Source organism: Physeter macrocephalus, chromosome 2 (genome assembly GCF_002837175.3).
Source record: "Physeter macrocephalus isolate SW-GA chromosome 2, ASM283717v5, whole genome shotgun sequence".
NCBI classification, from domain to species: Eukaryota; Metazoa; Chordata; class Mammalia; order Artiodactyla; family Physeteridae; genus Physeter; species Physeter macrocephalus.
In genome coordinates this window covers 13823106-13851048 of record NC_041215.1, presented here as the reverse complement: position 1 = coordinate 13851048, position 27943 = coordinate 13823106, and the positions used below count along the sequence as shown (strand labels likewise).

The window sequence follows — 27943 nt, the reverse complement described above, 5'->3', positions numbered from 1 at the left end:
ATGCTGCAGCTGAGCCTGTCCTGGCTGGGACTCGGGCCGGTGGCAGCCTCCCCGTGGCTGCTCCTGCTCCTGGAAGGGGCCTCCTGGCTCCTGGCCCGCGTCCTGGCCTGGACCTACAATTTACAAAATTTACTAAAAGTAAAGTTTGCTCTATTTGGTGTACAGTTCTGAGATTTGAAATGTCTACAGTTGTGTAACCACCACTACCATAGTCACCCTTGATAGTCAAAAACTTTTCACCCCAACTCCTGCCAAACGCTGATCTATTCTCCATCCCTATGGTCTGGCTTCTTTCACCTAACAATGCATTTATGATTCACTCACGTTGCATGCATCAATACTTTCTTAAGTAATAGTCCATAACATGGTGAGCCACATTTTCTTCACCCGTTGGAGGACATGTGGATTGTTTTCAATTTTGTGCTGTTATGAATAAAGCTACTATGAATATTTGTGTACAACCGTTCACTGCTCTTGGAATGGGATGGCTGGGTCCTATTACATGTGTATGTTTAACATTAGAAGAAACAACCAAACTTTTTCCAAAGTGTGCCTTTAAAAATTTTTAATTTCATTAAAATTCCCAGCTTTATTGAGATATAATTGACACATAACATTTCTGTTTAAGGTGTACAACACGTTCATTCAATACATTTATAACTTAGAAAGTGATGATACATAGTATTAGCTACCACCTCTACCCCATCACATACCTACCATTTATTTTTTGTGGTCAGAACATTTAAGATCTACTCTTTCAGGAACATTCAAGTTTCTGACACGGTACCATTAGCTGTAGTCACCACACTGTACATTAGATCCCCAAACCTGTTAATCTTATAACTGGAAGTTTGTATTCTTTGACCATATCTCCCCGTTTCTCCAACCCCCAGTAACCATCACTCTACTCTGTTTCTTTGAGTTTGTCTTTTTTAGATTCCACATATAAGTAATATCATACAGTACAGTTATCCCTCAGTATCTGCAGGGGTCAGGGGATTGGTTCCAGGACTCACCATGGATACCAATAATTGGGGATGCTCGAGTCCCTCATATAAAATAGTGTGGTATTTGCATACAACCTACACATATCCTCCTGTATACTTTAACTCATCTCTAGATTACTTATAATGCCAAATACAATGTAATTGCTATGTAAATACTTCCTGGTGCACAGCAAATTCAAATTTTGCTTTTTGGAACTTTTTGGACTTCCCCCTCCCCCAAATCTTTTTGACCTGAGACTTGTTGCATCTGCAGATGCAGAACTCACAGATATGAAAGGCTGCCTGTATTTGTCTTTCTCTAACTTATTTCACTTAGCATAATGCGCTCAAGGTCCAACCACGTTGTCACAAATGAGCAGGTTTTCCTTCTTTCTCCTGGCTGAATAATATTCCATTGTATGTATGTATATATATATATATATATCACATCCTCTTCATCCATTCATCCACTTATGGACAGTAAGGTCATTTCAATATCTGGGATATTGTGAATAATGCTGCAGTGAACATGGGAGTGCAGATATCTCTATGAGATCCGGATATCAATTATGCTGGATCATATGGTAGTTTTATTTTTAATTTTTTGAGGAACCTCCATACTCTTTTCCATAGGTGTCCATGTCATTTAAAATTCCTCTCGTTAACGTGTAAGAGTTCTGGTTGCTGCCCGTACTCACTGGCACCTGGTGATGTCAGTTTCTCCCCAGCCATTCTTATGGGTGTACAGTGATATGTCCCTGTGATTTTAGTTTGCATTTCCTAATGACTAATTATGTTGAACATTTTTTCATGTGCCTATTGGCCATCCATATATCTTCTGTAGTAAAGCACCTGTTCAAATCTTTTGCCCATTAATTTTCCTTGGATTGTTACCTTCCACTGTTGCATTTTACATACAAATCCTTTGTCAGATATGCGATTTGCAAGTCTTTTTTCCTAGTGTGTGGTTGGTCTTTATCTTAAATTTCTTTCTCAGAGCAAAATTTTAAAATGTTTATAAAGTGCAGTTTATCAATTTTTTCGTTTTGTGATTATGCTGTTGGTGTTATATATAAGAACTCTCTGTTTAACCTAAGGCCACAAAGATTCTCTTCCATTTTTTCTTCTAAAAGTTTTACATTTTTACATCATTTAGTTCCATGATTCATATTAAGTTATATTTTGTATAAGGTGTGAGATATGGGTTGACTTATTTTTTTGCATGTGGATGTCCAATTTTTCCAATACCACTTATTGAAAAGACTATCCTTTGTACATTGACTTGCCCTGCATGTTTGTTTGTTTTTTAAATTTCTGGACTCTCTATTCTGTTCCACTGATTTATGTGTCTAGTCTTTGATCAGTATCTCACTGCCATGATTACTGTTATTTTTTTTTTTTTGATTACTGTTATTTTATACTATGTGTTGAAAGGGGTCTTATAAATCCTTCAACTATATTTTTCCTTTTCAGAACAATTTTGACTACTCTAAGTCCTTTGCATTTTCATGTAGATTTTTTAATCAGCTTATTTCTACAAAAACTCCTCCAGGGACTGTGATTTCTTTGAATTTGTAGATCAATTTGAGGACACTTAACATCTTAACAATATTGAGTCTTCTACCCCATGAACATTGTATATCTCTCCATTAATTTGGGTCTTCTTGGATTTCTTCATCAGTGTCTTGAAGTATTCATCCTAGAAACCATGCACACATTTTGTTAGATTTATACCTGAATATTTCACTTTTTCTGGTACATGAATGAGAGAGAGGGAGGAGGGGCAGCATGGACCCCATGGGTCCCTTGCTTAATTCTCAAGACACACCCAGGCCTGTTCTAGTAGGTGTCCGTACCTCTCCTGAGTGTGTTGGAGGCTTCTTCTGCTTGAAGATTCAGAGACAACAAGCTCTAAGACATTCGGACACCATTGGTTCAATGTGTGTGTGTGGCTATGTGACTGTGTGTGGGATTGTGTGTAAGTGTATGTGTGACTGTGTGCACACATGTGTGAGCATGTGTGTATGTCAGTGTATGCATGTAACTGTGCATGTGCACACGTGTGTGTGCATATGTATGTAAGAGTGTGTATGTGACTGCAAGCACACGTGGGTGCGTGTAACTGTGCTTGTGTGTGGCTATGTGCACACTGTGTGTGTATGTGATTGTGTATACAATTGTGTGCATGTGTATCTGTGTGTGTATGTGTTTAAGGGTGTAAATATATGTGTCTCGAAGTCACTGAACCACTGTAACAGTCTGCACTAGGCTGTGTTCCTGAAAACAACTGCTGTGGAAGGCTCCTGCGTTTGTCCCCAGACCTCAGCCGTGCAGTGCAGGCAGGACTTTCCGGAGAAATAACGCCTTTGGAAGCAGCCCTGACTAAGGACTTGTGGGTGTATGTTCTCTGCTGTCCCCCAGAGGGACTGAGCCCCAGGTGCCACAGTGTGAGCTTTCTTGCTAAAGTACCCTTTACCTGCTGACTTCCCTTCCCAGTCTCACTTCCACAGTGCCCTACTGGCATTTCCTGGGATTATTTCCCAAGGAAACCACTTGCAGTTGAATTCTTGCCTCAAGGTCACCTCCAAATAAAGTATTTGCACTTGAATCCTTGCATGAGGATCTCCTTCCAGAGGATGCAAACTAAGACACACATAGGCTCACTCCTCCAGTCCCCAAGGGTCTGTACTTATTCCCTTTTTACAGAGGAGGAATGTGAGTCTCAGAGAGGGCAATTTACTTGCACAAGTTCACACAGCTGGAGAGTGGCAAAGCCTCACGTTGTCAAGGAGCCCTCTGATCCCAAGCCGGTGATAGCTACTTTCTAAGGAGCCTCTTCCCTGATAAGGTCAGAGGGAATGAATAGGGGACGTTCATAGCCTGCAAGATTGCTGATGTGTGTGCTAGTGCGGCCTAACGCTCATGGCTGCTGCCCATGTCCTCATATGTCATAAAGTAATGGCAGTTATTCATGTTGGTGCTGACCCTGAGCCATGGAGTGTTGTTACCACTTTACTCATTTCAATTCATTCGATTTTCCCAGTCACCTTGTCATTACCCTCAATTTTCAGGCAAGAAAACTGAGGTCCAGAAAGGTAAAGAGACCTGCCCAAATGTACTCAGCTGGTCCTGATTTGAAACCTGGCACCTGGAGTCCTTGTTGTTAACCACGATGCCCTCTGGCTTCTCACAATTCCTATGTATTGAGTCCTGCTGGCACTCAGCATGCACTCAGCATGGTACTATGTATGACACTAAGCATTGTTCCTTTTGAAAATATAATTTGTAATTACACAGATTAGCAATTAAAATGAAAAATGCTTTGCAGGCTTCATCTAAGAAAAGGAAATAATTGGTTACATGTAAACATTTGACAGAACCATTCTTCCTCCTACTCTGCCCTCCCATTCCAGAAAAATTTTTCAACTTTTTCTGTGCGTACAGAAACATCGACACTCCCATAACTGCATTGCTGAGGTGTCCCATCCCTCTGCAGAACGTAATAGTCAGGTCTTGGCAGAGACCTCAGATGGGCTACATGAGAGTGGCTTAAGTAGGGGCCATTTACAATGTACCGGCTTTGTAAACAAGAAATGTTGCTTGCCATCTAGTTCTACAAGGATTAAGGCATTAGCCATTGTAGTTGCTAATTCAGGACAAACACCAGGATGAGGTACTCTGTACATTGGGAAAACAGGCTTTTGATAGATATATTTAGGAAAAATTTTATGAGCCAGAATTCTTGCATCTTCCCATGCTTAGAAAAGTACTAAAATTATTAACTGAGAAATCTGTTCCTCATGATGACTAGCAGTAACCATCTACCATGATGTATATTGGATTGCATGCACATACCCCTTATCTAAAATCACAAACAACTGAGCCAAGGGAAACCATCAAGGCTAGTGTAGCCCCCTGGGGGCTAGCATCAGCTGAGAGCTGACACCACCCCCAGGCCAGGTAGTAACTGTTCCTGGAACCCAGAGAATTAGCTGAAGGTGGAAGCAGCAGTGGCCTTTGGCAGAGGATGGATGTCTGTCCTCTAATCCCCTCTGATTGCCTGCAGGTGCGTTCCACTAACCAAACATCATCTCCTTCTCTGACTTGGGCTTCAGGTAGACGGCCAGACTCCTATTGTAACAAGGAAGAACAAACCTCAGTCCAGAGTGGATCTATTCTAACCTTTGTGCTCTGTTGCCTGTGCTTAGTCATGCTGGCTCTGCACCTTTGTAAAAGAATGTTGACAATAGCCTGAAATATACACGATACCCCCCTCTCAATGCTCTGCCTCCCAGGGTTGACCTTTAAGTCTATAACACTTTTCATTCATACAGAGATAAAGAGTTGCAGGACATAAAATAACATTTGCCTTGTTGGAGGTTTACAGAAACATTGTGACCAGACCTATAAGGACAGCTGCTTGAACAAAGGGTTATCCCATCCATTCCGGGGATCTGGCTAGCACCAAGAAGTCTGCAACAACCAGCCACACCCCCCTCCTTTTCAGTATAAAAGAAGCCTGAATTCTAACTCCAGTACGATGGTTCTTTGGGACACTAGTCCACCATCTCCTTGGTCTGCTGGGTTTCAGAATAAAGTCTTTCCCTTGTCCCAGCACCTCATCTCTCGATTTATTGTCTTATTGTGTGGCAAGCAGTACAAGTTTGGATTCAGTCACATTGTTGTAGCCCCTTTTCTCAACCTGGGTCAGTGTCAGCTCCACAATGTCCCCGCAGATGGGGATTCATGAACCTCCTGTGCACCTGGCCAGTCCCTTTGCCCACTGACTAAGCAGACCCCAGAATGGGGAGCAAAATTCTGTCTCTCCCCCTTCAGGCTTTTTCCTCTCCTTTGGAGTGATGTTCCTGGGGCCTCCCTCCATTGGTTTTTGGATAAGAATGCTCCTCTACCCTCCACAGGGATGTTCTCTTTTGAGCCCCACCACAGTCCCCTCACTTCTCAGTGGAGGGGGTGGTCAGGCTACTTTTCAGAACTGGCATCACCCAATAGGTCCCATTTAGGGCAACTATCATAGGTCTTCCAGACCTTCCTGAAGTTTTCCTAGTGCCTTATTTTTTCCAAAACCAGCTCATCTGTTTTCCTGGTACCTCTGCCAAAACGTTGGCAGCCCCAGCTTACAGATCTGGCCTGCCTCAATGTGTCTTCAGGGCCTGGTGAGATTTCCTGATCTTTATTATGGTAAGTGAAATGCAGCAATTGCTTCCTGCCTGAGGTCTGGCCAGACTTCACCATCAATGTGGTCTCCAGCACGGGTAGTTCCTGCTTCCCCCATGGATAGACAAGGAGGGAAATTGCCCCCACTTTCATCACCTTTGAGGAAGGAAGCAAGAATGACACATTTTAAAGTCCATTTGTTTGCCCCACTTTGTGCTGGGTCTTTCCAGTGCTAGCCAGGCTTGGGGGGAGGGGGGTGGGGTGAGCTTTATTCACTAGCTACCCAATTCTCCACGTCATTCAGGTTTCTGCTCAAAGGTTGTAACAGAGAAGAACAAACCTAACTCCATATTGGATCTACTCCGTTATCTCTATATAACCTCTATGCTCTGTTGCCTGTGCTTGGTCATGCTGGCCCTGCACCTTCATAAAAGAATGTTGCCTGTAGCCTGAGCTATACGTGACAGCCCTTTCTCAAGGCTCTGCTTCCCAGGCTTGACCTTTAAAGGTATAACACTTTTCATTCATATAGAGATAAAAAAGTTGTGGCACAAAGAATAACATTTGTCTTGCTGGAGGATTACAGGAGCAGTGTGACTGGACCTCCTGGAGAGCTGCAAGAACAAAAGATTCCAGCACCAAGAAGCTTACAGCAACCAGTCACACAGACCCTCACCCCACTTTTAGTATAAAAGAAGCCTGAATTCTAACTCAGGTAAGATGGTTCTTTGGGACACTAGTCCACCAACTTCTTGGTTTGCTGACTTTCCAAATAAGGTCACCATTCCTTAACCCAAGAGCTCAACTCTCAATTCATTAAACTTTTTTGTGTGGAGCAGTACAAGTTTGGACTCAGTCACAAGGCCACCTCCTCAGGGAGGCCTTCCCTGATTGCCCTGTCCAAAACAGTCCCCTTGGTCACTTTCTATTCTGTCTCAGGCTGTTAATTTCCTTCATTACTGCCACTGTCTGACCCTGTCTTATTTTCTGATGGCTTCCCCCATCACACATGAGCACCACAATCCAGAGACCTTGTCTGTCTTGTTCCTCCAATGTCCTGGGTCCAAACACTGTGCCTGGTACAGAGTAGGTATTCAAGTACGGTTTGTTGTTGAGGAGTGAACTACCTGAGAGATAGAAATCCATCTCTCCATTTACAGAAGAGGACATGAGGCTGAGAGAGGGCAAGTGACTAGCCCGTCACATAACCATCAGGTAGCAGAGCTTGGATTTGAACTCAGTTCTGCTGATCCAGAACTTGATCCTTTCCAACAGCCCAGGAAGGAAAGATGAAATGTCAGCCTGCAGGCAGCCTGCATGCTTGTTTTAGAGACTTCACATCGAATCCTGGGAGGTATAGTAGGTACACACTATGTAAGCACCTGACACACAGTAAGCATATTTACACAGAGCATGCAGCACACAGTTGGTGTACTTTACATAGAGTACCTGGCACGTAGTAGGTATGCTTTATGTAGACCACCTGACAAATAGTAGGCACACTTTAGGTAGAGTATCTGACACACTGAGGGGTGCTTTTTGGGCTGTCCAGCCCAGAGTAGGCATTCTTTGCATATAGTTCTCTTCACAGAGTAGGGGTACTTTATGCGGCATACTGGCACAGAGTAACAAGGTACTAGTTGCCAACACTTTTCCTTCATTCCGTCTTTCTGGGAGCTCCTGATCCTTACCATCTTCCTGCAGAACCCTCCTTGGTCCCCCTCTCAGGCTCTCATCTAGCAACCCATTTCCCAGATGGGAAGACTGAGCCCAGAGGAGGTCAGCACAGCCCACAGTCACAGTGAGGCTGCCCACTCAGGATCTCCCAGCTCTGCCCTCCCCTGTCTGGATCCTGTTCTCTGTCAGCCCCTTGCAGCCTTACCCTCGTGCCTCCAGGTGCCCTCTTCTAGCTGAGGACACTTTATCCCCTGAATCTGATGCAGGTAATCGCCAGCCAGGCTGGGTTCTCAGTTCCTGCTCCCGGCAATCATGTCTCCATTCAGGCCTTGGGCTGCCTGGAGGCAGGACTTGAACTCCTGCCAGGCTGTGTGCCGCAGAGGCCAGAGGCTTCATATCTCTGAGCTTCCTGATTCCGTGACAAGAAATGGTGCAGACACCCTCCTGACCCACGCATGGAGAGGAGCCCCAGAGATGTTTGCCCTGCTCACCTGGCACCTGAATATTCATGCTTTTACCTGCTGCACCCTGGCCTTGGAAGGGCAGGGCTGGTTGTGAACTTGGGGTCCAGAGTCACCTTTGCCCGCACCCCAACTTGCCCATGTAGGAGGTGCTGAGCCCTGAGTAGCCAGTGTCCACACTGTGTGATCCTGAGCTGGTTCACAGGCTTCTCTCAACAACACTGTAAGCCCTTCCCTCCACCCTCTATTTGGGCAGCTGCCAGGTGGGGAGGAGGTAAGCAGGCTGCAGGGATTGGCTGGCTTAGCCCGGCCCCTGGAAGCTTCCTCTAGGTCAGGGGCCAGACAAAGCCTTCCCAGGAGGAGGGGAGAGGAAGTTGTGTGGAACAAGGCACTCCTGACAGAAGGTGCCAGGCTGGGGGTCTAAGGGCTGGGGGTCCTGGCCCAGGGCGTGGAAGGCCACTGCTCAAGGGAATGAGCTGGCCTGGGAGATGAGTGGATACTAGCTGGTTACTAACTCCTCTGTCTGTCTCTCCGTCTTCCCCTTGATTTCCCTGGGTCTCCCTCCCCTCTCCCAGACCTTGTCTGCCTTCTCTGAGCCCTTCTTGCACCATCCCCAGCACTCACCATCCCTGCCCCTCACTCCCTTGTTCCTGTCCCTCTATCTGTCTCTGCCTCACAGCTCACCATCATCGCCCCCCGTTCCTTCATCCTCAGGGGCTCACCCTCCACTGCGTCTGCCCTACAGGATGCTGCAGCTGAGCCTGTCCTGGCTGGGACCCGGGCCGGTGGCAGCCTCCCCGTGGCTGCTCCTGCTCCTGGTAGGGGCCTCCTGGCTCCTGGCTTGCGTCCTGGCCCGGATCTATGCCTTCTAAGAGGTGCTGCCACCTCCGATGTTTCCTGCAGCCGCCAAAACGGGACTGGTTTGGGGGTCGGACTCGGGCCGGTGGTAGCCTCCCCGTGGCTGCTCCTGCTTCTGGTAGGGGTCTCCTGGCTCCTGGCCCGCGTCCTGGCCTGGACCTACACCTTCTACAACAACTCTCGCCGCCTCCAATGTTTCCCGCAGCCCCCAAAACGCAACTGGTTCTTGGGTCACCTGGGCCTGGTGAGTGTGGTCAGCAGGATGGGTCTGGAGCATCAGGGTGGATGGACTTCCTGCAGGGTCAGGAATGGGGCTCAGGGTTTGGGCTGTGATCTAGGACAGCAGAGAAGCCAGGGAGGATGAGAAGCCCCCTTTTTCCTCACTCCTTCATTCCTCCGCTCTGCCATCGAGACCTTCCCCACATCCTGTCCTCTTATGCCTAGCCTGCTTTGGGGTCCATTTCCTGCCTGTCTTCCACACATGAGGTGCACTGTCCAGGGTCTGCTCTGCATGTGGCCCATTTCCTTGTGTCTTATTCTGGGCTACATCTTCCCCACAGGAAATAGCTATCACCTCCCCATTCCCACCTACAGGTGCACAGCTACCCACCCCGTCCCCTCTCCAGGACCCCTCCCTCTAATCTTACTCCCTTCCCCCCGCTCCCGCCAAGATGTCCCAATGGGCGCCTTGACCAATCTGGATAAAGTTGGCCACTCACTTCCTCTTTCAGAAGCCTTCTTACACTTCCCCATCCTCCACACCTGCCTACCTTGTGCGCCAGACTTTGACCTTTGACCTGGCCCCGCTCATGATTAATTAAACAGTTAATTGTCCAATTACTTATTAACCATCTTTCCAATTTGATGATAGTTCTGGGGAGCAGACACTACAGTGCCTAGTCCAGGGCTGGCATACAGTAGGCATGCAAAATAAATGTTTGATGACCAAGGTGAGGAACTTGCCATCACCCCCCTCAGTCAAGGTCAAAGGGATGGGTATCCTCCTCCTATCTCCCAGACAGCTCTCCTTTCCTGCCTGGGAGGACAACTACAACTTGGGGCCGGATTTGCTGCAATCACTGTTCATTAAGGCAAAGTTTAGAACGGGGGCATTCCGAAGTTCACCGTGAAGATGAGATTCACAGTGCTGAGATTCTAGGTCTTGGAATGGTTTCAGGACATCCTGGAAGCAGGAGGAATGTTACAAAGTTGCTGCAGTTCTGCCTTCCCCTCCAACGGCTTGTCTGTGAGGGGCCGGTCTTGGTCACTTTTCCTTCCTCCAGCCCCTCTTGCTGTGTGACCTTGGCTGAGTCACTCTCCCTCTCTGGACCAATCTCATCTAGTGATTTGAATCCTCACCTCAAGGTCCTTGGGGAGACAGGAGCAAGTCACAAAGGTGCAAATGATTTATGTTCACTTGTCTAGAGCACCTGGGGTTATTTGTCAGGTTTGAATGGGGCATCCTGGGGAGAGTATGCTTCACCAGGAGGCAACCCACACTTCTTCCCCTTTGGGGGCATATGGCCTCAGTTTCTTCATTTGTAAATGGCACAATTGAAAGGCATGCCCATAGCTTGCAGAGAAATAGACACACAGGATGCACTCTGCACAGAGCATGGCCAGCAGAGGGGGTTCAGAGGGCAGAATTGTTATCTTGATTGATGGGCAGAGTTCATGACCGTCCCTTGGGGTTGGCCAGGGGTGGAAGGTCCCAGGTCTGCAGACCCTTTACCATGCAAGGAACCAGAGGCCATGTGGACCAGCCAGAATATGAAAGGATGTGGGACCAAAACCCAGTCCACAAGTCCTGAGGCCACCCTGCTACCCACAAACCTCCTCCATGGGGATCTCCTCCTGTGGTCGCCCCTGGGGCTGGGACCACTCCCGGGACAAGAAAAATTTGTCTTTTCAAGCCAAGGTCACCCTGCCTGTGGGCAGAGAGCGTGTCTTTTCCCTGTGCCCTGGGATACACTCTGGGGACGTGAAGAGGCCCCCACGACCCTCCTGCCCCCGGAGTGAAGGAGCAGGAGGAAGCAGAGATTCCCTCTATCTGTGCAGAATCCCACACACTGTCCACTGCAGCGGTTCCTTCTGGGGATTGATGGCCCTTACCTTGCTTGCAGTATCCCCCCACGGAGCAGGGCTTGAGGGGCTTAACTCAGCTGGTGGCCAACTACCCCCAGGGATACATGATCTGGATGGGCCCTATCACCCCCCTGGTCATTTTCTGCCATCCTGACTTGATCCGGAATGTCGCCAATGCCTCAGGTACCCATGCACAGCTTGTGGTGGTGGTGCCATGACACATCTGAGGGCTTCCAGCCCCTCCCTGCCAAGCTTCTATGTGACCCCTACAGGACCCGGGCCCTTCCTCCCCTCTTCTCTCTCAGCCATCTTCCTCTTTCCTTCAAGTATTCACCAGCCCCCATCTCACTGCCTCCTTCCTCTTCTCACTGCCGTCTGCACCCCACCCTGGTGTCCTGGGTGAAGGACAGCCCCCCCGACCCAACAATCTTGAGGACACAGGTCTGGACAGAGAGATGCCTGCCCTGGTGTGGTCAGGAATTGGCCAGAGGGAGAGGGGCTGTGGCAACCCAGAGGAGAAGCAAGGTTTTCTGCTGGGGCGTCCCGGAAGGCTTCCTGGAGGAGGAGTTGCTGGCACTGGGTCTGGATCGATGAGCAGACAGTTTTTAAAGCAGAGGGTAAAGTGGTGCAGTGGGCATCCATAGCATCCCAGGCCCCCTGCCAGGCCGGCCCTCAGTCCCACCCATCCCCAGGCCCAGAGCAATGAAGACTTGTGGCTGGTGGAAGATCTGGTCTGCTATTTCCATGACATCCACCTCTCTGGTGGGTCAGTTTCTTTGACTCTATCCTACAGCTCGACCACTTCTAGTTCAGTGCCCTCCTTCTCCAGTCCCCAGGAATCTCCCAGAGGAGACTCCACCCAACCCTGACTCCCTTCCCTTGCCCGTTGTCCCTCCTGTCCGCAGACAGACCAGGCAAGCAGGGGAGGAATCTCCCAGAGGAGACTCCACTGCACCCTGTCTCCCTTCTCTTGTCCCCTGTTCCTCCCGTCCCCAGACAGACCTGGCAAGCAGAGGAATGAACAGGCAGCAACTGACAGAGACCTTGGTTGAAACACCAGAAGGCTCAGTGACTCTGGGAAGGTCCCTGGCTCTCTCTGGCCACTGAAGTGTCTTTCAGCTGTTAGTGGTGGAAATGCAACCCTGTATGTTCTAAGGAAAGAAAGTGAATGAATTGATAGTAAAGTCCAAGGAGGGTGTCTTCAGGCCAAGCTGGATCCAGGTCTTAAACAATGTCATCAGAAATCTGTCTTCATCTTTCAGTTCTGTGTTCATCTGTGATGGCTTCACTCTCATCATGGTAAAGATGAATGCCAGAAGCTCAACCCCCATGGAAAAGTGATCTCATTCACACCATTTCCAGGAAAAGATACAGGATTTCCTTTAATTTCCCTTGCCTGGGTCATGGGACCAATCTCTGTGTATCTGAGACTCTGAGTGCCCTGTCTGGGAAGCATAGGGTCCTCTGAGCTATTGTTTTGGGGCTCAGAGTAGTTTGATGGTTAAGAACTCAGGCCCTGGATTCAGACAGACCTGGGCTGGAGTCTCAGGCTTAGTGTCTGGGAGACTGTTGGCAAGTGACTTCATCATTCAGAGCCTCAGTTTCCGTACCTGGAATAGGAGGATGGAAGAGAAGTCAGGTGAACATGGTATTTGGGATCCAAACAGGGAAAAACCCTTTCTATCCTTGCACATGAGGGACCCCAATTGTCATGTATGGAGGGTGTGGGGAGGGAGCCCAGGAGGAGGCTGAGGACAGACGAGCAGCTGCTGGAGGTGATTCATGGGTTCAGGTCTGGATCCCTTCCTTGCAAGTCCTTCCCTCTGGCAACCTGGAAGAGTGTGAATTGGGTCATTTTTGTGCCTGTCCAGATTCAGAGCTCAGAGGAAGGTCTCCCGTACACACAGGGCCAGGCCAGCACCTATGGGATATGTGCCGTCGATGGGTTGGACCCTGGCATGTGGTCACCCACATCTTCCACCCCACCTGCATCAAACCTGTGCTCTTTGCTCCAGGTAGACACCTCCCTGGCCACAGCTTGCCCACTGCCATGGTCTCTGTGTTGCTTCCAGGTGGGCAGGTGACCAGGGTGCAGACAGAAGGGGCTGTGGCAGAGATGCCACTGCCTCTCTGTCACCTGGACTCCCACCTGCCTGACCTGCAGTTATGTCTGTGCAATGTCTGCTATATAGCCACGTCTGGTCACGTATGTTTCTACCTGGATTCTGGTTACAGCTGGTGTATGTTATACATGGTGACACCTTGTATATGTTTATACCTGAGCTCAAATGGAGATGGTCTCAGTCATGTCTGGGGCTCAGCTGTGGCCAAGGACATCTGAGGCATCTTGGAGTCTCTGATTCTTGTGTGAGATGCCATTAGAGATTGTCTGGTTCTCCTGCTGGTCACGTCTGGGCCACATTTGGAGTTTGTCTGAGGTCTGGGACTCAGGGTCACTCTGAGAAATGCCTGAGACCTTATGTGAGTCGTGTGTGTTGCAGGTCTTAGAGTGTGTCCTGGTCTTGCCTGTTTCAGGTCTGTGATATAAGTGTATTAGGTCCTGTCTGGGGCACATTGAGGTCTTGTCAGATTGTCTTCAGGTCCATGGCAGAGCATGTTTTGTCATGTCAGGTTGTGTCGTGCATGTTGGGGCCTTGTCAGGACATGTTAACACATGGGGCCCTGTCAGATGTCTCAGGAGAGGTCAGAGTGCTGGGGCAGATGTAATGTCCTAGGTCCCTGTAAAGGCGTTTTGTAAAGCGCTGGGCTATGTTTCGGTGTTTATAAGGTGCCATGCCAAGGCATGTTGGGGTATGTTGTATCATGTTGGGTTGTGTCTAAGCATATAGAGTTGTGTCTATGGGCTCTGTCTTTACTGTATTCTGTGCTGCAGCCTGGTCTGTTCCACCCTCCCTTCCCTCCCCCTCCCCAGTTTCCTGTGCTCTTGGCCCCATTCCTGCTATGCTGGGCTTGGAGGGGAAATGCAGATTCCTGGCTGGGAGCATCCACCCCCCACCAAAATCCCTCCCCTCCCCTTCTTCCTGGCCCCTGATGGTCCTCATTCATGTCAGCCACCGTCGCACCCAAGGACGTGCACTTCTACGACTTTCTGAAGCCCTGGCTGGGTGAGTAACTGTGAGTGAAGGGGGTTGGGGACGAGCTTGGGGGCCCAGGGGAAGGTGCTGTCCTTGCCCACTCGCTGTGGCTGTCTCTGCTAGGGGATGGGCTCCTGCTGAGTGCTGGTGACAAGTGGAGCAGCCACCGTCGCATGCTGACACCCGCCTTCCACTTCAACATCCTGAAGCCCTATATGAAGATTTTCACCAAGAGTGCAGACATCATGCATGTGAGTATCTTGAACCCAGGGTCCCAGCTAGAGTCTTGGGGACAACAGGGACTCAGATACATCTTGTCTGTAATTCTGGCTCTTCTGGGTGGCTTGGGCCATTGTTCTTTCCTTCTGAGCCTCAATTTCCTTGGCTATAAAATGAATATAATGTGATCCCTGCTTTGCAGGGTGGTCAAGATAACATAATGGACCCATTTCCCTGGAACATAGTAGGTGCTGAGAAGGTAATAGTTTCTATTTTACCTCCACAGAAACCATGGAATCTTGAGGCATGTTTAATGATAATGATGAATATCATGTAGTAGTTATGCCTGAGTAACAAATCACTTCAAAACAATAAGGGTTTAGTATTGACAGCAAGTCTGTGAGTCACTTGGCTGGTTCCTCCGAATGTAGATGGTGTCATTCATGTATCTGTAATCAGCTGTGGGTCAGATAGTGTTGGGCTGCACCCCACAGGCCTGCAGCCTCAAGACTGAAGAAAGAGCTGGAGTCAGTAACAGAGACGTCAGTGGTTTAATGGACAGGGGCATCTTACATGTCTGAAGCAAGGTCCTGGAGTGACACCCCACCATGTGTGGCCGACAGCGGGAAGGACATGGCGGCAGTCTTCCTATGGGGGTGGATGGGTGGGAGGTTACCAGTTGTAGGGGAATTGACGTCAGGTTGGCTCATAAGTTACCAAGAAAACCAGCAGAGGAGCATACCCCTCACTACCCCTTTGATAAGCTATCATGGTGGAGATGTTTTGATCTAAATATTAGAACAATCACTATTTGGGGCTGGGGGCGAGTATTTAGGCAGTTACTGATTTAGGCTCTATGATTAAGAGGGAAGGTCAGCCATGTGAATAGGGTGTAGGTGAAACAAGGGCTGGTCAAGCAAGGGATGTACAGAGAACAAGAGGACAACTATCTTGGGCAGCCTGACCATACAGATATGAAGCATTGCTGATCGGGGGGTCAGTCCTCTCACATGTTTGGAGCTTGGTTGGCTGCAAGCTGATCTAGGATGACCTCAGCTAGGGCAACTAGACTTCCTTTCATGTGATTCTCTCCCTTCAGAAGACATCTCAGGCTGGTTCAAATGGCAGAGGCAGGGTTTGAAAAGACTGAGAGGAAGCTGCAGTGCCCATGGGGTCTAGGTTTGGGATGATCACCTCATTATTTTCACCATAGTCTATTGGCCAAAACAGATCCAAGGCCAGCTCAGAATCAAAGGATGGTGAAATAGGCTCCACCTCCTAAAAGAAGTTACTGAAAAAATACATTGCAAAAGGTTTGGATATATACATGGGAATGCAGTAGTAGACGTAAGGATTTTGTGAAGTGCCTCAGATTTTTCCATACCTGCAAGCTGACAAGTGAGCTTGTTACTCTTTTGTGGATTCTGCCAGAAGTCATGAGACTCCTGGGTTAGAGACAAAGGACAGTTTATTGCTTTTGGCACAGAAAACAGCCTGTGCTTCTTGTTGGTTTACATTCTTCTTCCAAGTCACCAAATACCCTGAGGATGACACAGGTGGGCTTCAATAGATGCCTGCTCATATGGTATGTTGTATTACAAGGGAAGGAGCACTAGGTTTAGGGACTCTATGACTTTTATAGCAATTAGAAGCAAGCCTGGTATTTGTCCACGGGGAGACATTGAAACAGGAGGGAAGGGGGCAGGGCACAACCTTTAAACGAATGACATAGCCAGAGGACATGACATAAACTGATTAGAACCAAATAGATCCAAGATGGCGGACGAGTTGACTTCCACTAGACCTTGAGCCTCAGTATACGCTCATTGTAACGCATCAGCTCGCTAAATGACACACCCACATGTGTCATGACAGTTCGAAGCCTGACCATAAAGGTCAAAAGGTGAGCAATAGCCCAATTTCTGGAAATCCCCACCCCTTCCCCCAAATAGATGGAATACTCCTCCCACTCATTAGCCTATGAAATTACCCACCACTATAAAAACTGACAACCCAATACCCTGGGGCCGCTCTCACCTTCTGAGATGGCTCACACTCTGTCTGTGGAGTGTGTTTCTCCCAAGGCCTCTTGCCTTCTGAAATGGCCCACACTCTGTGGAATGTGTTTATCCCTAAATAAATCCTCTTCTTACCTATCACTTTGTCTCTCACTGAATTCTTTCTGCAATGAGACATCAAGAACCTGAGCTTCATTAAGTCCTGAGACCAAGTGTGTGATTTCAGTTAAAAGACCATGGGTTCAAGTCTCAATCTGGGTTACAAGGTTTCAACGTTACCGCACTCCTCAAGGTTGTTTGCTACAAACACAACTCTGAGAAATGGCCCAGGTAGAGAACATCAGAGTCTTGCAATTTTTTGGCATACCCAGCAAAAAAGTGCAGGGGTACTCAGGGCCCATGGAGGACTACCTCTCTCAACATAGGGGACATTTTCCTAATCAATTTATAACAATGAAGATGATGGAAGCTAACATTTGTTGAGCACTTACTTTACGCAATAAGTTGACCAAGGGTACAAAGAGTATAGCAGGCAGAGCCAGGATTTAAAAACCCAGATCTCCTGACTCTCAGCCATGGTGACTTCATGTCCTAATAGTAACAGTTTTCACACCTACCCAGGTCTGGTCCTCCCTGGGGTTGTGTGCCTGGGTCCAGGAGTCAGAATCTGGGGGAGTGCATCTTGGTGTTTAGGGGTTAGGGAGGGGTCAGGAGAGTCAGTTCTCAGCCACAGCTCTGTCCCCTTCTTTGTCCAGGCCAAGTGGCAGCACCTGGTCACAGAGGGACGCACCCATCTGGACATGTTTGAACACATCAGCCTCATGACCCTGGACAGTCTGCAGAAATGCGTCTTCAGTTTCGACAGCAATTGCCAGGAGTGAGTCTTGGCCCAGGGCCTGGGTACATGAGCCATAGATCCAAGGGAGTAGATGGGGGAGGGAGGACTGACCAGGGCTATCAGAGGGGCCTTTCTGGAGGAGGTGGGTCAGAGCTGGACATTGAAGGACAGGGAAAGGGAAAGAAAAGGAGCTAACCTTTCAGGTAGGTAGAACTGTTTGATAAAGGCCAGGAGGGTAGGATGAGCAAAGTGTGTGCAACTGTGAGGAGACACCTTGGAAATAAGTTTGGAGGAGTGGGCAGGGTTATGTCTTAAGGACATTCTGAAGTCAGACATAGAGGATATGAACTTTATCTGAAGTTTCCTGGGAGCCAAGGAATGTGTTTGAGCAGATGAGGGTCTTGGTTAAAGTTGAGCTTGGACATCTGACTCGATAGAAGACCAACTGTCATGTAGACACTGAATGTTGTTGACATTGGATGTAAGGAGAATAGGGAAAGGCTGGTCCATTGACCAGCTAGCAGAGGATAAGTTCTGAGCCATGTGGACAGTTTTGGGAAGGAGAAGGGACAGATACTGGGTGAGAGACAGAGGGGAGAAGCATGATATCTAAGCTGTGCTCTGGGTGCCTGGGGCATGGAGGCAGCTCACAGAGATGGGATGTAGGAGAGAAGAGTCTGGAGAGTCTCATGTCCTGGCTCCTCCCCACACTGTGTCTGTGGGCCATCTGTTCTTGGAGCCTCAGTATCCTGAAGGGAGGTAGCTCTCGGCTTCTGGGTTTCAGGTGTTTTATGTTGTTGGCTCCCTTCATGCTCTCATCCTGCAGGAAGCCCAGTGAATATATTGCTGCCATCTTGGAGCTCAGTGCCCTAGTGGCAAAACGGCACCAGCAGATCTTCCTGCACATAGACCTCCTGTACTACCTCACCCCCGACGGGCGGTGCTTCCGCAGGGCCTGCCGCCTGGTGCACAACTTCACAGATGTTGTCATCCAGGAGCGGCGGCGTACCCTCCCCAGTCAGGGCATTGATGACTTCCTCAAGGCCAAGGCTAAGGCCAAGACCTTGGACTTCATTGATGTGCTCCTGCTGACCAAGGTGGGCTCCTCTGGTATCTGAGTAGAAGTATTAGAATGGACCTCGATTTGATCAAAGAGCTTGGATGGGATGCAGAGGGTACTGGGGAGCCATGTGAGGTGCTTGAGGGAGGGATGGGTCAGGGGTAAGTTTTAGAGGTGAGTGTGTGGAATCCCCCTGCAGGGGATTGCTGAATCTGAAACTGTGAAGTCCTGAGATTTTACTCTACTTACAAGCTAATAAGTTAGTCTACCTCAGAGGCAGACTGTATATCTACATGTATGTATATATACAAAACTCTGGATCAGAGCAGCCCATTTTTTACTTATAGCAGTAACAGTAGCCAGAGTAGAATTGTACCTATGGTTCCCCATTCCTAAATTTCTCTGAGGGCTCCATAATGTTTTACCTATACATGCAGCCATGCTTGCATTGCAGGATAAGTACCTCCAGATTTTGAACTTTAGAACTTATACAGGATATCTGCCCCTTCTTCCCTATGGGGTGGGGGGAAGGAGAGGGGGAGGGGGGAGAGAGAGAGAGAGAAGGAAAGGGAGCAGGAGGGGAGGAGAGGGGAGGGAAGGGAAGAGAAGAGAAGAGAAGAGAAGAGAAGAGAAGAGAAGAGAAGCGACGAGAAGAGAAGAGACGAGAAGAGAAGAGATTGTTCTTGAACTTAAACAAATCCTGTGGGAGAGAAGGCAAAGTCTATAGATTCTACAGGTTTATAACCCATTCCTTATTCCCAGGAGAGATAAGGAATCCCTGGATTTACTATCCTAACATATGAGCAAATGGCTTTGGGGCAATGCTCAAGCTATAGCTTCCAAGTCAAGTTGCCACTCAATCATCCTGTAACCCAGGTTGCATCATGTAGAGACATGAAAATATTTATAGATCATTGATTCCTTTCACCAGGGACAATACAGGAGGCAAAGAGGTCAAGAGGAGCCCTGTGGGGTGGGCCCTCCTGTGATAGCAAGCAAACGAGGTCTAGGAGTTCAGAGTGGGCTTGGGTTTCTGGATGGATAATGGAGGTTGAGATTGTCTCAGTTTAGGCTCAGGGGCCCTCAGTGATTCTAGGGATCTTGCTTTCTCTCCAGGATGAAGATGGGAAGGGATTATCAGACGAAGATATCCGAGCTGAAGCTGACACCTTCATGTTTGAGGGTGAGGGTCCCAGTGTGAGACTACAGAGGGGAAGGGGTCTCTCCCCCACCAAGGAACTTGGCAAGTGGACCCTAGATCACCCCATCACTCCCCATCCTCCCCATGGGCCTTACTGTGAGGGTGCTGTCCGCCTTCTGGTGCTGAAGTAGCCCAGAGACCCAAGCTTTTCTGATGCCCCTCAGGCCATGATACCACAGCCAGCGGCCTCTCCTGGGTCCTGTACAACCTTGCAAAGCACCCAGAATACCAGGAGCGCTGCCGGCAGGAGGTGCAAGAACTCCTGAGGGACCGTGAGCCTAAGGAGATTGAATGGTGAGTGCAATTCCTCCTGGTCTTTTTCTGAGCCCCTCACATTGGCCTTGCACCCTGGCTGGGGAAGAGGGGAAATCTTTTTGTTGATTCTGTCATTATTGCTTAGTGGGAATAGGAGAAGATCCCAGAGGCAGGGTCTAGTACCCAGTATGTATAACAGGGGAAAGTTTGCAGGCTCTTGGGACAGAAAGACCTGGATTTCTGAGAGAATTAGCGACAATGTGTGAGGGCTGACGATGCCACTTAGCACATATTCAGTAAGTGAACTTCCTCTCCACTCCCTTACTTTTCTCTCTGAATCACATGTTTTCAAACATCTTCATCCCTGAGTGTTTGCTGATCTCCTGCCCCCTAATTCTTCATATTATTTAGTCCAGGATTCACAGGGAATACCTGAGGACTAAAGTCATTCAACTCCTGTCCAGGAACAGCTGCATCTTCATCCATCCAGTTCCCATTTAGGAAACACTGCCAAACTGCCTTCCTATCCCCAATTCTATGCCATTTCCAATTCTTTCCAGCCCCATTCTGTGTCCTGGAGACTCAGGAAGGACCCAGACCCAGTCTTTGCCTTCCAGGAGCTCCCAGCCTGGTGAGGAATAGCCCCAGGTCAGGACACTCCCAGTGTACATGGGCAGTGCTGGGGTTTAGAGTAAGAGAGGCAAAGTCGGGGGTGGAAAAAAGTGCCTCAGCTGAGACTCTGAAAGATGATCAGTAGATATCTGGATGCATTTGAGATGCAGTTAGGTCAAAAAGACAGCTGGGCAAAAATGAAGTGATGTGGGGAAGGGGAGAAAGAGATAGAGAAAGAGAGAGACAGAGAGAGAGAAATGAGTGAGGGAGGAGGTTTAATTGAGCATATGATTGGCTTGTGGAAAACAGATTACATCATAATATTAACACACGCTATCCCAGAGAGTGGAATGAATATCCATTTTTGTATATTCAAATAATCTTTAGGCTTTTAATAGAGTTTAAAATTTTAGTATAGAGATCTTATGCAGCTTTTGCTAAATTAACCCTTAGATACTCTTGTTGCTATGGTGAATCATATAGTCTATCTGTATTGAGAAATATTTATAAGTTCATTTGGAATACATTCACATTTCTTGTTAATTTTAATCCAGATATTTTATATCATCATCATCATCATCATTTCTTTCATCATCTATTCTTTCTAATACAAAAACTAATAATTTATGGATATAAATTTCTTGTGCAGTGAACATAGTAAATGCTAAATATGGAGTCCCATATCTACAGGAAAAATAAAGATCACTTAATAAAAACTTGGAACAACTGGAGAGCTACATGGAAAAAGGTTAATTCAACCTGCTCTTATGTCATAAGAAAATAACATCTACATGAATCAAATATTTAAAATAAAAAATAAAGGAGTCTTAAAGTCTCTAGAGGAAACTATGGGAAATTATTTTATAGCTCCAGAGTAGGAAAGGCCCTATTCTGGACACTGGGCCCAAGAGATGTACAAGAAGAGATTGATATGCTGTTACATGAAAAAGATACAGAGCAGTGTGTATAGTACATAGTATGCTACTATATATTTTTTTAATGCAAAAAAGTACCTCTGGAAGGATACATATAAAATAATCACTAGGCAAACTGTGAGGAGGGGAAATGAGTGCTGTTGGGCCATGGGGGTGGTGTTTTGTAGTTTTCTAATTTTGAACTAGTTAACTGTATCAACTGTTAAGAATTTAAAACACCACACAAAATGAAGGAGATTAAAGAAAAAGAATTCAGTCCCCTTACTGAATCTTATCTTCGATGCTTATAAAAGTTTTCCAGTGAATTCTCTTGTTTTCTAAGTATAAAATCATTATCTGCCAAAAATGACATATTTACCCCACATTTCAAATGGCATTACTCTCCTTTTTCCTCTGTCTAATTGCATTAGGTAGTATCTCTAGTGCTGTAATAAATAAGAGTCAACAGTGAATCTGATTTTTTGTTTCTTACTCATTTGCCTTTTGATTTTGCTATCTTGCTGTAAAGAATATTTTATTTTTATAAGAATTTGTAAACATTTTTATGGTTGGCTCTTTGATGTTTTGCTTACAGAAACTTCTAAAATTATCTCACTAAATTTTGGTTCTTCCGTGATATTGCTTTTCTTTCCTTCTTTCGAAGAACCATTTTATTGAGGTATGATGGACAAAGAAAAAACTGTACATATCTAATGTATACAACTTAATGTGTTTGGAGATATTTGATCCATCTGCAATTTTGTGGTAGGGAGAGAGGATCTCATGGGACAGCAGGAGGGCTGGGTGGGGAGGCGATGTCTCTGTTTTGCTCCCTGGATAATTGTCATGCGGATTCCTTAGGGACGATCTGGCCCAGTTGCCCTTCCTGACCATGTGCATCAAGGAGAGTCTGCGGTTGCACCCCCCAGTCACAGTCATCTCCCGCCGCTGTACCCAGGACACTGTGCTCCCAGATGGACGAGTCATCCCCAAAGGTGCCCACAATGACTAGGGGAGGAGGTTCCTGGTCAGAAAGAGGGGCCCAATCAGGTGGCTTGGACCTAGTCCTGACTGGCCCCTCCTCTCCCACAGGTGTTATCTGCCTCATCAGTATTTTCGGGACCCATCACAACCCGTCGGTGTGGCCAGACCCCGGGGTGCGCCCTCGCCCCCCCCCCACCTCCCTCATCCTAGTCCACTCCCCTCGGGGCCCCTAGGGGAGGGCACAGGGTTCTGACTTGGCAAATCAGACATCACCTTCCCCCATTATACAAACATCTGCCAAGTAGCCCTGTCTTGCCTTGCACCCAGGTCTATGACCCTTTCCGCTTTGACCCAGAAAACATCAAGGGGAGGTCACCTCTGGCTTTTATTCCCTTCTCCGCGGGGCCCAGGTGAGGACGGGGCATCTGAGGTGGGAATGGAGTGGTGGGCGCAGGGGTCTGGGACTGAAATTCCAGCCTTGATTTTGGGGGCCAGGAAGAGGGAAAATTTAAGATGGTCAGAGTTTCCCTCCGCTCCATTGGACGTTATGGGTAAGGGTCGGGGGAAGGGTGGTGGGCCCGAGGAGGGGTCCGAGGTGTGTGGAGAGCCCTGTTCCCCTGTCTGCTGATCTGAGTTCAGGAGTGGAGTGTGGGCTAAGCTCTGGGGATATGGAAACCCACGTGGGGGTTCCAAGCACGGTTAGCCTCCTTCTCCCTCCCTGTTGGTGGGGATGGGGGTTGTGGGCCAGATACCCGGTGCGCTGGGGCCCGGATGAGGGTTGCGGGCGCAGTCAGAGCTCCCGCTCTCGCCCACAGGAACTGCATTGGGCAGTCATTCGCCATGACAGAGATGAAGGTGGTCCTGGCGCTCACGCTGCTGCGCTTCCGTGTGCTGCCGGACACGGAGGAGCCACGCAGGAAGCCGGAGCTGATCCTGCGCGCGGAGGGCGGACTTTGGTTGCGGGTGGAGCCGCTGAGTGCAAGTCAGCAGTGACCCACCACCGTCTGGCCTGCGATCCACCCTGACCCTAGACACCTCACTTTGCAGATTCCTAGGAATAAAACTGTGCCGTCGTGTCTGCCCCAGTCTCATTGAGAGGGGGCTGGGGGGATCCAGGCGGGTCTGAGTGGCTATGAACCTGGGGGGCGGGGGAAGGGGGTGGGGGTGGGGTGGATATCGATGTGGTAGCTGGAGCTCCATCTTGGATCACAAGGTCAAGGATAGTCTTTAGGGAAGGTGGAGCAGAGAGCTAGACGCAGTCAGGTTCAGATGACGCTGGATCCACCACTCCCTCCCTGTAGTGGTCACCATCCCAGTCTGCCATTTACTAGCTGCTTGGCTTGGGGAAAATCATGTCTCTCTCTAAGCCTCAGTGCCTTTATTACATAACAGTAGCCACCTTATTGCGGGTTGTGGAGATTTATAAGCAAGCATGAGCAGAATGACTGACTCAGTATCTGGTAAGCATCAGTACTCAATAAGTGTTCATTTCTTCCCTTCTTTTTGCATCACTTTCTCAAATTTAAAATGTTTTAAAGTCATAAAAGTTATATTTAAGTTTGGGGACGTGTGGAAACGTGCCGTGGAAGGTAACTGTCGTTAGAAGATTCAGTAAATTCAAAATCTCCATAGTTACATCTGTTAACATAGTTACAGTGGGCTTTGATGTGAAGCTGGTCCGAAGCTAGGAACCAAAAAAAAATTTTTTCCCTCAGAGAGGCATGACCCAGGACTTCATTTTCATCTAGGAAGTGGAAGTCAAGAGGGTCCACAATAGTGAGAGGAGGTGGAGGGGGCAGGAGTGGGGCCACTTCCTTCAGCACCTGGGACAGCAACTGCCTCAGGACTTGTCCCAATCAGGCTGTAGGAGGTCCTGGGATAGAGTCCTAGTCTCAGAGCCTTTCAGGGGCCAGAAGACTTACTGGTTGCAAAATAAGAAAGAAACACTGTACCATGAAATGAGGAAATATTTAGTATATTCTAAGCTGAAAATCACATGTTTTTCTTTGCCTTCAGAGTTCTTATTTAAAATGTTTTTCTTTTCCCCCAAATGATACCTTGCCATAGAAGAAAATACAAATAATAAAAAGTAAGAAATAAAAATCATATCCGTAATCCAAACATGTCAAAGCAATCACTGTTCATATTCTCTCACATATACTGCCAAATTTTAATTTTATATGTAATTCTTATACAAGTAAAACTTTGAATTTACATCTAAATGTATTACATTTACATATAATCTCCTTTTTAAAATTACTATTATACTGACTAACAAGCACATGGAAAGATACTCAACATCGTTCGTCATTAGGGAAATGCAAATCAATGACACAGTGTGATATCACTTCACACCCACTAGGACGGCAAGAATATAAAACAATGGAAAATAACAAGGGTTGGTGAGGGTGTGGGGTAATTGGAACCCTCATACACTGCTGGTGGGAATGGAAAATGGTGCAGCCACTGTGGGAAACAGCCTGGTGTTTCCTCAATAAATTAAACCTAGAATTACGATATGACCCTGCCATCCTGCGCCTAGGTATGTACCCAAAAGAATTGACACCAGGGTTTAAACAAAAAGTTGTACATGGCCCTTCATAGTGGCACCATCCACAATTGCCAAAAGTTGGATATTTGGGAAACAATTCAAATATCCGTTAACAGATGAATGAATGAATAAAATGAGGTATATCCATAATAAGAAATATTATTGGGTCATAAAAAGGAGTGAAGCACTGATACATGCTACAACATGAATGAACTTTGAAAACATTATGGTAAGTGAAAGGAGCCGGACACAAAAGGTCATATATTATATGATTCCATTTATATGAAATGTGCAGAATAGGTACATCCATAGAGATGGATTCAGGAGCTGGAGGGTGGAGGAGGAAATAATGACTGCTAATGGGTACAGGTCTGCTTTGCAGGTGATGAAAATATTTTGGAACTAGATAGAGAGGTGATGGTTGCACACCGTTGTGAATGTACTAGGTGCATGGAATCAACACTTTAATGTTATGAATTTTAGGAATGAATGAATTTTATGTTATGTGAGTTTTACCCCAACATAAAAAATGTTATTTTATCATATATTTTTCTTATTAATCTGGGGTTTTCATATAATAATGTATTGTGAACATCCTTCAACAACATAAAATCATCTTGGGGGTCTTTAAAATCTTTGTGTTAAGTATTCAAGCCACTCTTTATTTTTGTAAATAGCATTATGTCAGGAAATAATTTAGTTTGTCTCACTTTGCAAGAATTCTCTTTATGCACCTTAATAGCTTGACATATCACAACCAATTACATATTGAGTTACTCTTAATCACATAACTTTTGGTGTAGAAATTTCATTTTTATAGTAATAGATACACATGCATTCATGTAAGGTGTGGGTGTGGTTAAACACTTTTCATACAACACGTAAGGCTTGATGACTCCACAGACACTGATTTTGGTCCTATTAACAGAAGAAGACCACTGGAGGGGAGAAGGTTATGACACTTCAGCTCCCCCAGGTAAACACTGATTTCATCCTCACACCAATCTTATGGATTGGAGAGATTAACTCACTTGCTCAAGGTCACTCAGTTGTTGAGTGGTAGAGTGGGGATAAGTTTGGTCAGCTTGGCTTCAGAATTCATGCCTTAGCTTCCAAGGAAGCAATTTTCAAGGTTTCTCAGCCCCAGGTGCATCAGATCACCTGGAGAACCACTGCAGGATTACTTGAAGACACTCTTGGATGAGTGGTGCCTAACTTTTTAAATGTAGTATTTTTGACAGGGGATTCATTCACTCATGTACAAAATAAGATGCTCAGTGAAAATATTTGTCCTCCATATGTCCTTTGTTTTCCCAGTCTTTTCATCTTTAGGTAAATACTTTACTTTTTGTATAGCATTTCACAGTATATTTATGTAAATAATATATGTGCTTAATTACCCTCAGCCTCATTTTAAAATTGTATGTAAATTTACAAAATTTACTAAAAGTAAAGTTTTCTCTATTTGGTGTACAGTTCTGAGATTTGAAATGTCTACAGTTGTGTAACCACCACTACCATAGTCACCCTTGATAGTCAAAAACTTTGCACCCCAACTCCTTCCAAATGCTGATCTATTCTCCATCCCTATGGTCTGGCTTCTTTCACCTAACAATACATTTACGATTCACTCACGTTGCATGCATCAATACTTTCTTAAGTAATAGTTCATAATATGGTGAGCCACATTTTCTTCACCAGTTGGAGGACATGTGGATTGTTTTCGATTTTGTGCTGTTATGAATAAAGCTACTATGAATATTTGTGTACAACCGTTCACTGCTCTTGGAATGGGATGGCTGTGTCCTATTACATGTGTACATTTAACATTAGAGGAAACAACCAAACTTTTTCCAAAGTGTGCCATTTAAAATTTTTAATTTCATTAAAATTCCCAGCTTTATTGAGATATAATTGACACATAACATTTCTGTTTAAGGTGTACAACACGTTGATTTAATACATTTATAACTTAGAAAGTGATGATACATAGTATTAGCTACCACCTCTACCCCATCACGTACTTACCATTTATTTTTTGTGGTCAGAACATTTAAGATCTACTCTTTCAGGAGCATTCAAGTTTCTGACACGGTACCATTAGCTGTAGTCACCATACTGTACATTAGATCCCCAAACCTGTTAATCTTATAACTGGAAGTTTGTATTCTTTGACCATATCTCCCCGTTTCTCCAACCCCCGGTAACCATCACTCTACTCTGTTTCTTTGAGTTTGTCTTTTTTAGATTCCACATATAAGTAATATCATACAGTACAGTTATCCCTCAGTATCTGCGAGGGATGGGGAGATTGATTCCAGGACTCCCTGTGGATACCAAAATCTAGGGATGCTCAAGTGTCTCATATAAAATGATGTGGTATTTGCATACAACCTACACATATCCTCCTGTATACTTTAACTCATCTCTAGATTACTTATAATGCCAAATACAATGTAATTGCTATGTAAATAGTTTCTGGTACACAGCAAATTCAAGTTTTGCTTTTTGGAATTTTTTGGACTTCCCCCTCCCCCGAATCTTTTTGATCTGGGATTTGTTGACTATGCAGATGCAGAAGCCGCAGATATGGAAGGCTGCCTGTATTTGTCTTTCTCTAACTTATTTCACTTAGCATAATGCACTCAAGGTCCAACCACATTGTCACAAACGGGCAGGTTTTCCTCCTTTCTCCCGACTGAATAATATTCCAGTGTGTGTGTGTGTGTGTGTGTGTGTGTGTGTGTGTGTGTGTGTGTGAGTGTGTGTGTGTGCGTGTGTATCACATCCTCTTCATCCATTCATCCACTGATAGGCAGTTAGTTTTTTTACATATCTTGGCTATTGTAACTAATACTGCAATGAAGATGGGAGTGCAGATATCTCTGTGAGATCCTGTTTTCAATTTTGCTGGATCATATGGCAATTTTATTTTTAATTTTTTGAGGAACCTC

The 27943-nt window shown here is 46.6% G+C and overlaps 1 protein-coding gene across 6 annotated transcripts; it reads left to right on the top strand.

Annotated features, from left to right (window-relative positions):
- Positions 1-23431, top strand: LOC102984625 (cytochrome P450 4F2). 6 transcript variants are annotated; one of them, XM_024134135.1, is made up of 14 exons: positions 1-39; positions 8556-8562; positions 9250-9401; positions 11281-11425; positions 14314-14367; positions 14461-14588; positions 17330-17451; positions 18239-18509; positions 19589-19655; positions 19838-19967; positions 22316-22449; positions 22547-22611; positions 22766-22848; positions 23254-23431. In XM_024134135.1, exons 1-14 carry the CDS (start codon positions 1-3, stop codon positions 23429-23431), a joined length of 1575 nt encoding a protein of 524 aa, XP_023989903.1. The 6 variants fall into 6 exon arrangements, with proteins under 6 accessions (XP_023989903.1, XP_023989902.1, XP_023989900.1 ...); XM_024134134.1 differs by lacking the exon at positions 8556-8562 and having other exon boundaries at positions 1-44; positions 9248-9401; XM_024134132.1 differs by lacking the exon at positions 8556-8562 and having other exon boundaries at positions 1-73; positions 9274-9401.
- The last annotated feature ends 4512 nt before the right edge of the window (positions 23432-27943 follow it).